Raw genomic sequence first — 15,758 nt, 5'->3', positions numbered from 1 at the left:
CTGTACAGAATATCTAGTACCAAATTAGATCTACAAAAGAAATGTGATAGCCTGGAAGAAGCGAACAAGCAGATATTGAAGCAAGAAGAAGAAAATGGAAGACTGAAATTGGATATTGAGAAATTACATCAAGATTCAGACAGACGTCACAAGGAACTGGATGGAAGGCTGCAAGTGCTGACAGAGGATTTGCAGAAGATGAAGTTGGAAAAAGATACTCTATTAAAGGAACTTGAAGTTATCAAAGACAAACTGTCAAAAAGCACTGAATCTTTGAAAGAAGCCAAAGATGAATTGGAAAAAGAGAAACAGAAAGGAAAGGCAGCAGTGGCAGAAATAGTGAGTCATGAATTTTTAAACAAATAGAGATTTCCTGTGCGACTGATTTGTGCATCTATGAATACTAGCTGTGCTTTGCTACTTTCTGTGAGATTTTAGGGCAGTATGCCAGGACTGGTGAAGCTGACAATGGGAAATTAATACTCTCAAGTATACTAAATTGAGCTTTTCACTAATTAAGTGTATTATCTTGGCCTGCACGTGTGTGGTTCTTTTGGGCACTGGCTGAATTAGATGTCCATCTGCTGTGATTTATTTTTGAATGGCATTGGAAAGAATTGGGAGAGGTAATGAAACAGGTTTGTTTGATGTGGTTTGTGGAAGAAATGCAACTAAAAGTGCATGAAATATCTCTCTCTGTGTTTTTGGCAGTGGGGAGAACCCAGTTAATTAAGGAACACTGTCATAACTTTAAAAAGATGCCCATATGTTTTCCTGAACATGATATAGAATTCCTTATGTTGTATTATATATAAACAGATACTAAAGTAACAATTTCCACTCTCTTGTGGGCGTTTTGAGGCCTTTTAGAAAGGCAAGTGACCCCAGTACCCTGTTGGAGATGAGCGGCAGGAAAATTGAGTAAGCACCTGTTGTTATGAATATGACAACTGAAATTGCTGGCTTTGAGGGGGGAAAGTAATATCTGCTAGAAGAAATTATAAACAATATGATATCAGCTGGTGTAGGGCAGTATGACCCATGCCTTAAAAAATAAAACCACATCTATTTTGAAAGATGATATTATCCACGTATTTCCTCTCTTACCTGATTTCTGTGTAGGCCAACATTAGAGTACAATAGTAATATACATTTGATGAAATTTCTGTTTTTGAAAGCATATAGAAGCTTTTTCCTCAGAATTTCATTTTCTTTTTTTATGATGACAATATATTCTCTTAGTGTGATGCATTCTAAAACATTTAATATGTGTAAATTAAATATTTTTTCCTTATTTTATACCAGTTATACACAAAACTTTTATTTAATGCTGCAAAGATTTCAAATCTATGCAGAGGTGCTGTATTAGGAATTTTTTTACCCTAAAAATTGTATGATTTGGTGCTTAAAACCAAAACAATAAAAGAATCCTTGAAATTAGTTGAGTTCTTATTTTTAAAAAGGTTTCCCTTCCTCCCCCTGATTACTGTTGTTAAAGTTTGTTTCCAAAAACTTAATTTTCACTCATCAATTAAATGTAAAAGTATAAAAATGCTTACAGTGCAAGTCTGTACATTTCTACTCACAAGTAAGTTCCATTGAGTTTAATGGGGCAAACACATGAGTAGATACAAGATGGCAGCCTGGGCTTCTAACATAACTGGTTTTGTTACTGACCTTTATGATGAACAGTGTTAAATGAAAAGGGTCCATTGTGAAAAGAGAAAAGTTCTCATTGTTTATTAGTGCTGTAGATTATTACCTTTGTTTCTTTCACAACCAACCTTGTGGTGCCAGGTTCTGATCTACACAGTATCTCTGTCTATCTGTCTGTCTGTCTATCTATCTATCTATCTATCATCTATCATCTTCACTATTTATTTATTATACTCAGTTTCTTTGAAACTGTCCATTGTTTTCCACTGAATGGGATTTTAAAAGCTGTTAGAATTCATTGCTGAAACTTCCCAATTTTTTCCCCCCAAAAAAGAGAAAGGTCTATATTGAGCTCACCAGTCATTCTTTTCACACAGGAGAAATCTTGTCAAGAAGCTAGACATCAACTCCAGCTTCAGTCGGAATCCATAGCTAAAGAGCAGAATGAACTGAAAAACTCGCTGGAAAAGCAAGAAGGGGTAATGCTGACTTTTTGACCGCAAGCATGTGAAATCAGCAATTGCTTTATCAAATAGTTTTTGCTAGAATCAAACCCGGAAAGAGAGAGACAGAGTGCTAACTTTCCACAAGACTATACCCAAAACAGATTTCACTTAATAAAATTGTGGACGATCGCTCCAAGATTAAACAGCTGTTGTGTTCATGTTCATGTTTTAACTCAGAAAAAGTATTAGCACAGACCTAAAAATTTTGCAGTATTCTATTTCTACAACCAAATTCATAAAGTGGGTTTTTAAAAAATGCTCAGTTTAGCTCAGATGATGGATAATGACATAGCAGTGTCCTCTCCAAGGCATAATGTTAAAAGCAGCAGCACAAAAATAATACTACATATGATAAAGATAATACACAGTACTGTTCTGCTTTTCTTCTCTATGTAGATCTCCAAGCAGCTGGCAACAGAGCTTGATTCAGCACGTGCGCAAGTCCTGCAGATTCAAAGTGTCCTGAAAGAAAAAGAAAAGAACGAGCAGCAGTTGCAGTTGAAGGTGAAAGAACTGAAGGAATCTTTTGACCAGAAGAAAAAGCAAAATGAAACACAGCAAGCTGAATTGAAATCGGCTCTCTTAGAAAAGGTAAGAGCCCACAGCATACAAAGAGGGTTTGCTACCAGTTTGGATTGATCTGAACATTGCTGTCTTCTGAATAAATATAACAAAATTAAATAAACCATAGGTGTTTATTTCGTAGGGACAAGTATTGTAAAGTATTCTGTAAACTGAACAGCGAAAATATTAGCAATAACGCAAGTAGAAAATGTTCATACTTGTATGTTTCCATGTTACTCTTTTATTATGTATAAAGAAAACTCTTCTCGTGTGTGTGTTAGGCAGAACTAGAGAATAAACTGCAGCAGCAGATAACATTGTCAGCACAAGAGCTTACGGCAGAGAGAGAAAAGATAGCAGAGCTACAGAAGACACATAAAAAGACCCAAGAGAACATGGAAAAACTTCAGTTGGATTTTTATGGCAAAGAATCTGAGCTCTTGGCTACACGACAAGATCTTCAGGTACATTACATCACTTTTAAGGCTATAGGACATCTTTTCTCACTGTGTGCAGTGTATTGTTCCTGTGCCTTTTAAATTGGCAATTAGAGGATACAAGTGGAATCTGCAGCAAAATACTGCAGTGTGGAATGCTTGTGTTTTCTCTTCCAATTGCTTTTTTTTGGAAAAAAATGTTAGTGTCTAAGGTGTATACACTGCAAAACATTTGTAAGGAAACAAGAAAGACCTTGATAAAGTGCCTGTTATATGAAGTGCTAACTTTGAGGGTAAATAACCTATAAATACAGAGTTGTCTGAACTATGATAATGGCACCCTCTGCTGGAATATTTGGGAGAAATACTTCTGATTTGTGTTTTTTTTTTTCATTTTCTTTATAACTAAAGCTATAGCAGGATTTAAGACATTTTTAAATTAAACTAGCTTTATACTTAAGTCCTCTAGCCACCGTATATGTAATCCTAAACACAACTAATGGAAAGAATTACAACCAACAGCAGCAGAAGTATCATCCTCTAACAATATTACATATTTAAAGTTTTTTTTATTTTTTGTATTATGCAGGACATATATGGCTTTTGTTTTGCATTCATTGAGAGTTAGCCCGCTTTGATCATTAAAGCAGTAAATGCTCATTTCAATGCAGATGCAGTGTTGGCCGCATTTATTTATTAGAAATATTTATACCTAATCTTCTAACTGAAGTTCTCAAAGCGGATTTCAATCTATTCAAATTATAAGACTGACTTACAATGTTGGAGTCCTTCACCTGATCTATGGCTTCTGTCAGTCATAGTTTATGGCTCCCGGCAGCAGATGCAAGAGGCATGGAGTTGGGGGCAAAAGTGCTCACAGACTATTTATGATATATTAATATTAGTTATGTAATCTAGGGACCTATTAGAAGTTGGGGCAAAGGGAAGAAGACGACCTCAGGTTCTTCTCCCCCACCCCCGCTAATATTGTTTGGCATCCTCCATTCACTCCCCACCCAAATGATTTCCTTTCTCCTCATCCTCACATCATTTTAGCTACTACTTCTTTCACTGTCTGGGAGAAGGTGTTTAGGAAAACACATACCAGAAGTTTCCTCTGCAAAATTGAATGAATAAAACAATAGATAGTTTATGGCACAATCTACTGTTCAGCTGTGCTTATCAGAACTATGGAACAAACACATCACAACATATCTGGCACTAGGAGATGGAATGGCCCAACTTCCATGCAATGTCTAGAGATTTTGAAATGGCTGTAGGAAAGCAGCTACGACCGCAGCCGTTTGCGTGGTTTGTATGGCAGCTTGTGCAGAGACCCAAATCGAAAGTGAGGGATTTCCAAGACTCAGATGACTTGTGGTAGGGGAAATGGGACGATGGCTTCAGTGCAAAATAATCCTTTTATTTGCACTCTAAATTTTGTATCAGCATTTATTAATATTATTTCTTCATGTTTGTATTTGGAGCTGAATTGGAAAGGACTTTGTTGCATATTGCTAACAGGTTTTTTTTACTATTAAAATCAACTCCTGTTTGTTCACATTAATGCATAATCATATCTGCTACTGTGACTGGCTGACTGTAACTTTAGCTGTGTTTTTCAAAAATTCAGTCCACAGAGGAGAAGCTTGCTTTGGCCCAAGAAGAATTGGTTTCAAACAGAAATCAAATTAGTAATCACAATCAGTTGATCAAAGAACTTAAGACTGCAAGATCTACATTAGAGCAGGATGTGTCTAATAAAGAACAACAACTGAAAGAGCAGAATAAACTGTTACAGGAAATACAGAAAGACAAGGTAATTTATTTTTTATTTAATGGTGATATGCCATGTGGCTATAGTTCTACAGTAGTACCTCGGGTTAAGTACTTAATTCGTTCCGGAGGTCCATTCTTAACCTGAAACTGTTCTTAACCTGAAGCACCACTTTAGCTAATGGGGCTTCCTGCTGCTGCTGCACTGCGCAATTTCTGTTCTCTTTTTTAATATAATTTTTATTAACAAACCAATCAAATCACATTAATTCCAAATTACAAAGCCAAATTTTTAAATTTTTTGTTGGGGGTACCCATACTTCGAGCTCAGAAAGGGATCCAAACATCTCTCTTGCTGCTGCTTTAATATTCACAATTCTGTCCAAATAGTATTCACAGTTCTGTCCAATCTTCTTTTTACTATTTTCCTCATCTTCTTGTTGTTATCATCATATATTCCTTTCTTTGTGACCTCTGGTAGTCTCCACAAGTGGGTTGAAAACAAACGTTGTTATATCCTGTGTGGATTTGCCGTTCCTCCAAGAGCCATGTTCAAACAGACAGACGCCATTTCAACACTTCCGTACAAAACATTCTTAAAGTCTGCCCTTTGATCCTCGCAGGCCTGTCACCCACTTCTTGGTCTTCTTAGGGGGTTCTGCCAGGTCACACTCACAGTCCGATATAATAACAGAGCCATGGTCTCCTCCCCCTTGTAAATCCTAGAACCAGGCCTGCTTCCTAATAAGTCTCTTTTTATAACTGCGTCATTCCAAAGGCCTTTCATTCTTTTCCAGATATTCCACAAGCCATGTCTTTGATTAGTAATTCATTTCCACACAGTTCTTAATCATCCCGCTTATAATCAGTAATTGCAACGATTCTTCCGGGGGGGGGATTGTTAGGTAATCACATAAGATAAAAAAAGAAAAGTTCCCCCCCCATTCCGTCCCGTTCTGACATACTGACCCTTTGATGTGTCTTCTTCTTGATATATTTTCCTGAATCCAGCCCGTCACTCCACTTCACAGAGGTCACTTTAATTAGCAGTCTTAACTCCCTTTCTTCACTTGAAATATGTACATTTGCTTTTCTCTAGTTGTTTATTTTGAGCTGCTGCAACCAGTCAGAGACAGCGTCCGGGAGAGCCTCCCACACGAGTGCTGTGCACCTTGTGCCCTCACCCCCTTCTTTCGAACTCGGGGGTGATTTATGGCAACCGCAGGCGAGGTAGTGTTCCCCATTCCCTTGGGGTAACAAGGGAGGCTGCATACTCCCATATCAGCCTCTTAATTACCTCATGTGGGACGGAGAGATGGTATTGTCGGCCATCTTCCAATGCGCCCCTAGCGGCCCCGCGCAATTTCTGTTCTCATCCTGAAGCAAAGTTCTTAACCCGAGGTACTATTTCTGAGTTAGTGGAGTCTGTAACCTGAAGTGTAACCTGAAGCGTATGTAACCCGAGGTACCACTGTATGTGCAATTGTTAAGTTTCATTGAACATTGAAGCTTATTTATGAGGAAACCTGCATGTTTTCACTGCTGGACTAATTTGTCATCATTTGGTTAGAAGGTATGTTTTTCTGCCATGTCAAAATCGATACTGTTAGAATATGTATGTAGAGTAGAAATACATTAGAACAGGATTTTAAAGAGGCAGCTCTTTACCGCCAGAAAATGATCATTGCTTTGTAAATCAGTTAAAAGTGGTCTCTTAAAAATACCTGTCCGTTTCCTCTGCTTCAAGGCTGGAAAAGAAACGGATCTGGCTAACGAAAGATCTAAAACAACTGAGCTTCAGAACATAAGCACCAAACTGGAAAAAGAAAATTCCAAACTAAGAGAAGAAGCCAGAACCTGCAAACAGGAATTGGAAAAAGTATGTTGAGATGCTACTCCATTTATGCTGGGCCACTTCTTTTGTTCAGCGTATTACCATTTCACTCAAAAGTTCCCTGCCTGCTTACTCTGGTGAACTTTCTCACCTTTCCTGCCAACTGTATATACCCTTCCGTATCTGTAGGCCTTGTGTTGGTTTTTAATTAATGTTCCCTTCTTAAAGCTGTGAGTTCTACTTTTTTATTTTACCTCCCGAGTTTAATCCTTCCTACAGGTGCCTTTTTTTCAGGTCCGAATTATAGATTAAACTGGCAACATTTATACCTTGGAGAAAAAAGCAGCTATATCTTCTTTGGGATCAGATAGCAATGGGCTGAGGTGGTGGGTGGGGAGAATGGATTTCCAGCATAAAATTATGATGGGGCCTAATCAGAAGCATGTCCCTGCTCTGGGCCCCTGGCTGCTTTTTCTTCAAATAAAAACAGCCAGTTTAAGCATGTTTTTTTCAAAGCGTTTGTAACATAAGATGTATTCCTCCCCCACCCAAGTCAATTGCTGACTGTGTCCATTTATGTTTGTATGCTCTCTGCTGCTGCATATGTTGTACTCTGGTCAGTGACCGAAATAAATCGATTCATTCATTCAGCTTCTCCTCCTGCCTGCCAGAACTTCTCCTACCCCCCCTGCCAGACCCCTTGAGATGTGAAATTGAGCTCCCCCAAAATATTGTAAGCAGTTCGACAAATGGTTAGGAATGCTCTGAGGCAAAAAGACACATTCATCTGGTTTTTAAACTTAACCTGTTAAGATATAGAAAATAACTCACTTGAATTTTTGTCTTGTTCTGTGCTGAGAATTATACTATTTCATGGGAAATAGTATGATTTCAGATTAGCTCTCACCCAAGTGTTATTTTTGTCATTGTAAATACTGTATGTTTCTAACAGGAGATAACAAATTTAAAGGATGCCAAACAACTATTGATCAAGCAGAAACTGGAATTGCAGGGAAAAGTTGATAACATTAATTCAGCTCTTGAGCAGGAGAAAAAGAACCAAGAAGTTATCAAAGATCAGTTGAAAAAGAGAGAAGAAGAAATGAAGAAGAAATGTGCTGAGATTGAGGCAAAACTGGTTGGTATATCTATTATGAGAGTACTTAATATGTATCCATGCTTAAATATGTTTGAGCATCCGTTCAGCAGTTTCAGCTTTTGTCGCTGGAGTCATTCAGGGTGCTGCCCTCCCAGGTCAGGTGGAAAAGTCCAGCAAGGCAGAGGGAGGTCTTTCAGGACTCACAGCCAAGATGGTCTCTTATCTATTATCAGAATCTTTTAATCCAAGATATTTAACCTGCTCAATTTAACTTACTATGTATCAGGGAGAATTCCATATTAAGTAAGACAAAACACAGAGGCTTCTATCCTAATTTCCCATGAGCAGGACTCCACTCATGAGATACCGTTGCTGGTAGAATGAAGAGAAAGTTATTTTCACTGATTTCTCCTTTGTCATTGGCTTTCCCTGTTTATTTCAAAAATCTGCTCTGGTGGTTGGAGGGACAATGTTGTGGAAGGCTGAAGTGGAAATTACTTACTCCCATCTTCTGCCGTTAGATTGGAGTGACTTTTATGAAGGAAGCAATTTGGGATCCTAGCCAGGATTTAATTATTTTTTCCATAGCAAGAAGACTTAGATATGCAGAATGGGGTGGTTCCCTCTTTGGCTACAATCCCAGGGGTAAAATATAATCTGAACAGACCTTTTGTTGTTGTTGTTGGAATAAGGAAAATACTTACATTTAAAAAATGTTTTTATTGACTTAGCAAGCTGAGAAAAAGGAAAAAGATGAGCAATATAGAAGTCATGAGGAGGCTGAGGGTAAACTCAACATGCAGATCACAGCTTTAAATGAAAATCTGGGTACGGTGAAGAAAGAGTGGCAAAGCAGCCAAAGAAGAGTTAGTGAATTAGAAAAACAAACAGATGATTTACGTGGAGAGATCGCAGTACTAGAAGCCACAGTGCAAAATAACCAAGATGAGAGGAGAGTGCTGCTGGAAAGGTAAGTCAGTGAATTAGAGGCAGAATAATATGGTTTTGGTGTGTGTATGTGGTGACTTCTGTTTTTTATAATAGAATGGGGAAAACTTCCTATTGTGTAATTTTGTGCTGAAAACAAATTATAATGGAAATAAATAAGCTTATGCAGTCAGAATAAATCACCCAAATTGACAAAGAAGCTAAAATTCAAAAATCCTAACACTGACCCCCCTTTTATGTGAAATTTAGACTGCCCTGTGTATGTACTGCATATGGTGACTTACTCCTGGAACATAACTAGCCACTTAACACAGGAAGCCAACTCAGTTGTTGTTCAACGTAGACTTCTTAATGGCCTTATTTGTTTCTACATAAGGGAGGTTACCTTACTAGTATGGTTGAAACCATGTTGGAATAGGGATTCACACAGTTTGAAATGTAGCTTCAACTCAGAAAGTGTTGGAATGGAATAGTTCTCTCACTAACATAAAGGAAACCAAAAGGATCAATTCCCTGCCCACCCTTGGTTCTTGACAATAGTCTGAGGGCAAGTTAGCAGTATGAATTCGCATGCGAATGATGGTTTTATTTTTCCTCAGTTTACGGCATTGTAATAGCATTATGATTTCTTCTTTAGGTGCCTTAAAAGTGAAGGAGAAATTGAAAAACTTCAGAGCAAATTGATGGATGCACGAAGAAAACTGGATGACACTACTGCAGCCATGCAAGAGCTAGGCAGAGAGAACCAGTCACTGCAGGTATTTCATTTTGGTGCCTAAAGACAGGCTCTGCTCTACCTTTAAATTTATTAAAGTAAACAGTGCTCTTTGCTAAGTTGTTCAGGTGAGTCAAGTAGATGGGTAGAGGAGAGGAACCAAATGTGGTAAGAATGATGTGGTTATGTGTAAAATTATATGCAACAATTCTGGGTTGGGAGTACTGTGTGTGGGTGTGTAGAACACTTGCTGTTGAATTTCCATGAAGTAGCTTTGACGTGATTTGGGTTTTTGATTTAATGTTCATAAAAATCTCTACTCTTACATTTTATAGATCAAACATTCACAAGCCCTGAATCGGAAATGGGCTGAAGATAATGAGGTTCAGAATTGCATGGCCTGTGGGAAAGGTTTTTCCGTAACAGTAAGAAAGGTATATATGTCTGGGAATATCTTCTGGAGAAGTGTGTGTGTGTGTGTGTGTGTGTGTGTGTTGAGAATTATTTTTGTGAAAGCAGTTAAGCAGTGGCTGTATTTGCTAATTTTTTTTTTTTTTAAATGGTTTAGCTGGAACAAACAACAGGCTCACATACCCATCTCCATTTTCCATGCAGCCAGGAGGAGGAGTTGAGAAGTTGCTGCTTTCTTTTAACTACAGTATTTGTATTGTTTGGTGCAACAAAGTGATTTAATATTAACTGGTTAATTTCAAAGAAACAAACATCAGTCTCTGGCCTTTGAAGCTGACTTGCTGAAGTTGGCTGTGGATCACGTTAATCATTCTGAAAACACAGGAAGCTACAGTTAACAAAAAAAAGTGGAAGCAACATTTTGAAACTCCCCTCTGTGGAGGAGAGGGGAAGGTGGGAGCACATTGGGTTCAAGGGTCACTGTGATATACTGTGTTTTCCCATCTATAAGACGCCCCCATGTATAAGACGCCTCCTATTTTTGGGAACTCAGATGTAAGAAAATGGGGGGAGACACTGTGCATAAGATGCCCCCTAATTTTTGACATTATTTTTAGTGGGAAAAAACCTAGTCTTATACACGAATAAATATGGTACCATGGTTTAGCATGATGTGCCATCACAGCCAATGTGTGTTAAGGAAGCATTTTTAAAAGGTGATTGTTTAAAATGAACTTTTTGGTGATGTCTGGCAGATTTATAGAAGGGAGATATTTGTATAAGCCTCATGCTTTCTTTTGTAAGCAATGCAGTGAGAGACTTGTCAGTACAAGCCGTGTTCGGGCCTTGTATATTTTTGTACAACTTGATGCAGTCTGCTCAGCCTGGCAATGGGCATCTTCCTCCCGTGTCATTTGAACGGATACTTGCAGGTGGAAACAGTTACAGGATTATGAGGAGAGCAGTGTGAAAGCGAGGTTCACAATAACAAGTTGGTTTGGAGCACATAGGAGTGGTTAGTATGTTCATGAAGCACCAAGCCATGGCTTGGCATTATATCTCCCCCTGTATATAATTGTTTCGCTTTGTTTTTCCTGTTTCACAGCATCACTGCAGACAGTGTGGAAATATCTTCTGTGCCGAGTGCTCAGCTAAGAATGCCTTAACGCCTTCTTCTAAGAAACCCGTTCGTGTCTGTGATACTTGTTTCAACGACTTGCAAGGATAATTACTCACAGCTCTTAAATGTTATGCTAGAATAAAGTTTCTGTTATGCACTTCGTACAACACTCAGACTACTCTTTGGTTTGGGTGATGATTGTAACAATGGGCAAAATTATAGTATTGTTGAAAATATACATATAAAAAAGTCAAACAATTGTACTTCTTGTGAGGCTGAAATTATCTATGGCTTGTTTGGTTTTGATCCTACAAGAGCTTCTGTGTCTAGTTTATAAGTCCCCAGTAACTTGTAAATAAAGTTTAAACAGAGGAGTAACAATGTATTTTTTTAATCCTAATTTCCTTGTTTAAAAGTAACACATTTTAAAGTAAACACATTTGCAGGGATTTTGTGTATCAAATGCTGCTGCTCTAATGGGATGGTTACAGTTTAATAGCTTCATTGAAGTGTGAAAGATACGTAGCAGGCCCAAACAAGCAGCTTTTTTGCTTATTTCTTTTATTTTCTCACTCTCTGGGGATTCCACTTACAGTGAATGCCCTAGATAGTGGGAAACTGTCTCGAGGTTTTAAACTTTTCAGGATGTTTCACTACAGTGTCACTATATATTTCACTGAAAATGAAAGCAAGTGTCGAGTGTATAATGTATGCTTGACATCTCTAAGAATACTTTTCATCATATCAAAGGTACTTAAGTGGACTACATCATCCTTAATATGCAAGGTCTTACTCTGAAACTTTTTGAGGTTGGGCCATGTTTTTGCTGCATACCTTTTCAGAGGTCTTCTCCTTAGTTAATTTTATTATTATTATTATTATTATAAAATCTTTGTTGTTGTTCAATTCACTTCACAGGAAACACTGCGTGGAAGTTCCCAGGAAAAAATACTGTGAAGTGTGGGAATTAAAAAATACAACATTAGGAAAGAAAGTAGTCACCTTGGAATTCTACCTTTCTCAGTGTAAATTTTTGTCTCCAGTTTCTTAGTTCTTGCTAGAGATTTGCCATACCTCCCTGCCAAATGGAAGTGAAATTCCAGGTTCTGCTAATGGCTTTAAAGTAACTGAGATTCCGCCACCAAGAGCCTTTCTCTAGCTTTAATGAGGTACATCTCAGTCGTAGGTTTTATAGTACAACGGTGTCATGTTTCGTCCAAATGAGAAGGTACTGAAATTGCTCTTTTAAAATCCAATCTTTTAAAGATTGGATTTAGGCAGGAAATGTCATCTTTCAGCCCCATCTTTTCTTCTCTTTTGATTTGAGAGGCGAGGATAATATACATACTTCTATGCACATTGTAATCACACAAAATAATGTACTTTGTAAAATTTAAAGTGACTAAAATACAGCATGACATTTAAAATTAACACCTTTTGGATATGTGGTCTATTTAAAATGCTATGAAGGAAGTGATGCCAGCAAGGAAGAATGTTGTAGACTGAGAAATGGAAGTACAGCACTAGGAAGAAATGGAGAAGCAAACAGCTTAACACAAATATATTTGTAGAGGGGTCATGGCTAGCATGACCTTTGCACTCAGAAGATCCCAAGTTCAATCCCTCATGCCTCAAGATAAAAAATATTTCATACATTCCAGGTCCAGCAAATACCATTTTTTTGCCTGGAACTTTTGAGAGGCTGCTGACAACGGAAGCAGACGACATTTGATTCAATGGCCTGATTTAGTATAAAGCTGCTTTATCTGTTCAAAAATGTCCAGATGAACAAGTACAAATAGGATGTATGAAAGCTTAATTTTTTTTGAGTTGGATATGCATGCTCCATATGCCAAATTTACATCTAATCATTCAGCGGCTACATGTGTAGACATTTCCCCCATCTATTTGGTGTTTGTTTTTTTTAAGGAGTAAATGGTAAAGTAATATCCGGAGCATCTACTAAGGTAATTGGGAATTATTAGGGCTTTTACTTGATTAAATAAATCTTAGTCGATTAATCACACCAGTTTTATTCAATTAAACACGCTTATGAATAAATTAAAGTTTTGAAGGAAAAGAGTATTTTGGTTTTAGATGATGCTCGCATGTGTTGCAGCAGGCACCATCTTAGAAAAGCCGTCCTTTGTTCTGTGCAACAGAATGGGGAGAGGCCTTTGCCAGTCAGAGTTTTTATAAGTACTTGCCTTCAAAAGAATATCTGAAAACCATCTGCTCCCTCATTCAAACAGATGAAAATATATTGAAGTGGTTTGATTTGTTAATTGACAACACATCACAGCCCTAGAAGTTGCAAACGTATATATGTGGAGGCAAGGGAAAATCCATTTTGTTCAGAGAAAGAGCATAAGATTGAATCCGTAGTTCAGAAATTTGAGCTACTTCAATGGAAACGCCCCCTAAGAACCTCAGGAAGGGGGAGATAATAGCATTGTCACTTGCACTATGCACTTTCTTTCTCGTGTAACCAACATAATATGCAAGAAATGAAACAGCTGTTTTGCAAGAATTGTTGTAGTAATTGGTCCACAAGGCTATGTATTCTTAGAGGAGTGTTCATTGAAATTCCTAGTAACTTCATTTTTGTTAGGAATATTGCATCCTTAATTCTTAAGTGCTCCAGAGGACACGTGTATATATAGCAAAGGAATTTACGTGGTTTTAACAAGCATTGTTTGACTTAAGAATCGAAAAATGTGGACATAGCAATTTTGCACATTTGTATTATTAGTTGACTGGTTTCCATAATTCATGTATCAGCTTTTGTTTTCTTAGTATTGAGTTTCTCTAGAATTTACATGGATGGTCTGTTTTCCAGGCCATAGCAATAAGTACATACAAAAATCCCTATACCTAAGAGCAGACATGTTTGTGTTCACATTCTGTTTTGAATTGCTAGAAATCTTAAAACCAGTATACTACTTAAGAGTAGTATGCATTTATAAAATAGTTACAATTTTACAATGCTGCAGTTGGTCAGCATTGACTGTTCTGTCTTGGTTAATGGAGTGATGCAATATTCTATGCAGTCATTGTACAGCAGGCAAATGGAAGGGTTTTCACCCAATTCAGTAGAACATATCTGATGGTAGGAAACTAATCTGTTTTCTTTTGTGTGCCAATTAAAGAGCCACTAAGTTCAGTGAAGACTTCTTTCTTAGTCATCGTTCCCTCCTTACACCCCAATATGGAAAAGTTTTACTACTGGCTTTGAGTTTTAAAGTATCTAAATACATTGTTCATTGTTGATATATAAACAGACTGGTGTGGCAGATCCAGATTTCCTAGTGTTGGTGCTCATACAATGTACATTCTACCATGTGGTTAAATCCCAACTCTCGTCACCAAAGGGGTAAGAAAGACTGTCACGTTGGGTTAGCAAACACTGAAACCTTTTATAATAGAAATCTGTCCAAAATGCTGCTTGTATAGGATTTGTCACTTTTGTAATAAAATTATTATTAAAAAAACCCCTTTAAAATAAACACACAACGCCCCTTTCATTCTGACACTTGATACCACTATGTAAGATTTCATTTAAACTACCTCTTGATATGAAATTCAACTTTAGTGCATTTTGATAGGATTCCTTCACTATAATGTTAGGTATGATTTGTGGTAACTGCCAAATTTTCCAAGTGTTTTGTCTCACCAAAAATGTAATATTTGGGTATGTATGCTAATGTAGTTTCCAATTATTCTAGGCTCACTTGTGCTCTTTTGACCTATGTAGTTTAGTCCTACAAATTTGTAGCTGTTGGACAGGAATGAAACCATCAATTCAAGCTGTCCTGGTCATAAGTCTGTTGGACTTTGTCACCTGTATGTAATATTGGCAAACTGGATACTGGTTTAAACATGAACATGCCATTAAATTAGCCTCTTGTTTGCAACAGTCTAGACAAGAAGTTGACAAATGCTATTAAGCTTATAATGGATGTGTGCCACAAAGTGTACTGTCCTGTTGGCCTCTTTTTAATGATTGGTTTATTATGGTCGCAGATGTGAATATTGTGCATAATATTTACTGATTTTTATGTATAATTGTATAAATTAGAATTGGAAAAATTCTGTGCTTACCTTATATTTACAGATGTTTTAAGGTAGCCTTATCTACACAACACTGCACTTCTTTTTCAACTGGACCCTTAAACTCACATTATCTGTAGATAGTCTTGCATGACCATTTTTATCAGTTGGATTCTCTCAAGTCCTCCTCTCAGTGGTGTGTTTATGACTTGTGGTCATGTAGTTGTGCCTTACATTGTGAAAGAGTTTAGTTCAGTACGCACTGTAATCCCTAAACTCTGCATTTGGAAAGTAATGAAAGCTGAGGAGTGACACCCTACATCAGCTAATTCTGTATGAAATAACATGAGTGGATACTTGTGGAAATGTTACTTTTGTATTCTAATCTGTTATTGGGCTGAAATAAAATTAGACATTTCTAATAGACCATTTGCAGTGACTTAATTTGCTGTGGTTTTGATGTTGCTGTATCCACTTTTATTCATTTGCAAATTCAGATAGTGGTCAGGCAAAGTTGCGTAGTATCCTTTTGGTGTTACATCATGAACATAATTGTGGTAAAGGTGATAAAAATGGCTCTTCTAATTGGTGCCATTCTGCTTCATTCTACAGTTCTTTGAACTAATAATTACTGAAGCCTTG

At 37.4% G+C, this 15,758-nt stretch overlaps 1 protein-coding gene across 3 annotated transcripts in view; it reads left to right on the top strand.

Annotated features, from left to right (window-relative positions):
- The window catches only part of EEA1 (early endosome antigen 1), a 48,498-nt gene extending 32,958 nt beyond the window's left edge, over window positions 1-15,540 (top strand). For all 3 annotated transcript variants that reach the window (XM_083573400.1, XM_083573401.1, XM_083573402.1), the window contains 11 exons: window positions 9-339; window positions 2,034-2,135; window positions 2,559-2,753; window positions 3,008-3,190; window positions 4,797-4,982; window positions 6,687-6,818; window positions 7,726-7,911; window positions 8,604-8,842; window positions 9,458-9,578; window positions 9,871-9,969; window positions 11,052-15,540. In XM_083573400.1, coding sequence (XP_083429526.1) covers window positions 9-339; window positions 2,034-2,135; window positions 2,559-2,753; window positions 3,008-3,190; window positions 4,797-4,982; window positions 6,687-6,818; window positions 7,726-7,911; window positions 8,604-8,842; window positions 9,458-9,578; window positions 9,871-9,969; window positions 11,052-11,174 — 1,897 coding nt within the window. In that variant the 3' untranslated portion in view covers window positions 11,175-15,540. The remainder of the gene's footprint in view (window positions 1-8; window positions 340-2,033; window positions 2,136-2,558; window positions 2,754-3,007; window positions 3,191-4,796; window positions 4,983-6,686; window positions 6,819-7,725; window positions 7,912-8,603; window positions 8,843-9,457; window positions 9,579-9,870; window positions 9,970-11,051) is intronic.
- Window positions 15,541-15,758: the final 218 nt, after the last annotated feature.

This window comes from Podarcis filfolensis, assembly GCF_964270895.1.
Source record: "Podarcis filfolensis genome assembly, chromosome: 10".
NCBI classification, from domain to species: Eukaryota; Metazoa; Chordata; class Lepidosauria; order Squamata; family Lacertidae; genus Podarcis; species Podarcis filfolensis.
Note: the sequence above shows the minus strand (reverse complement) of the source record. Positions and strands in the feature narration are given on the sequence as shown.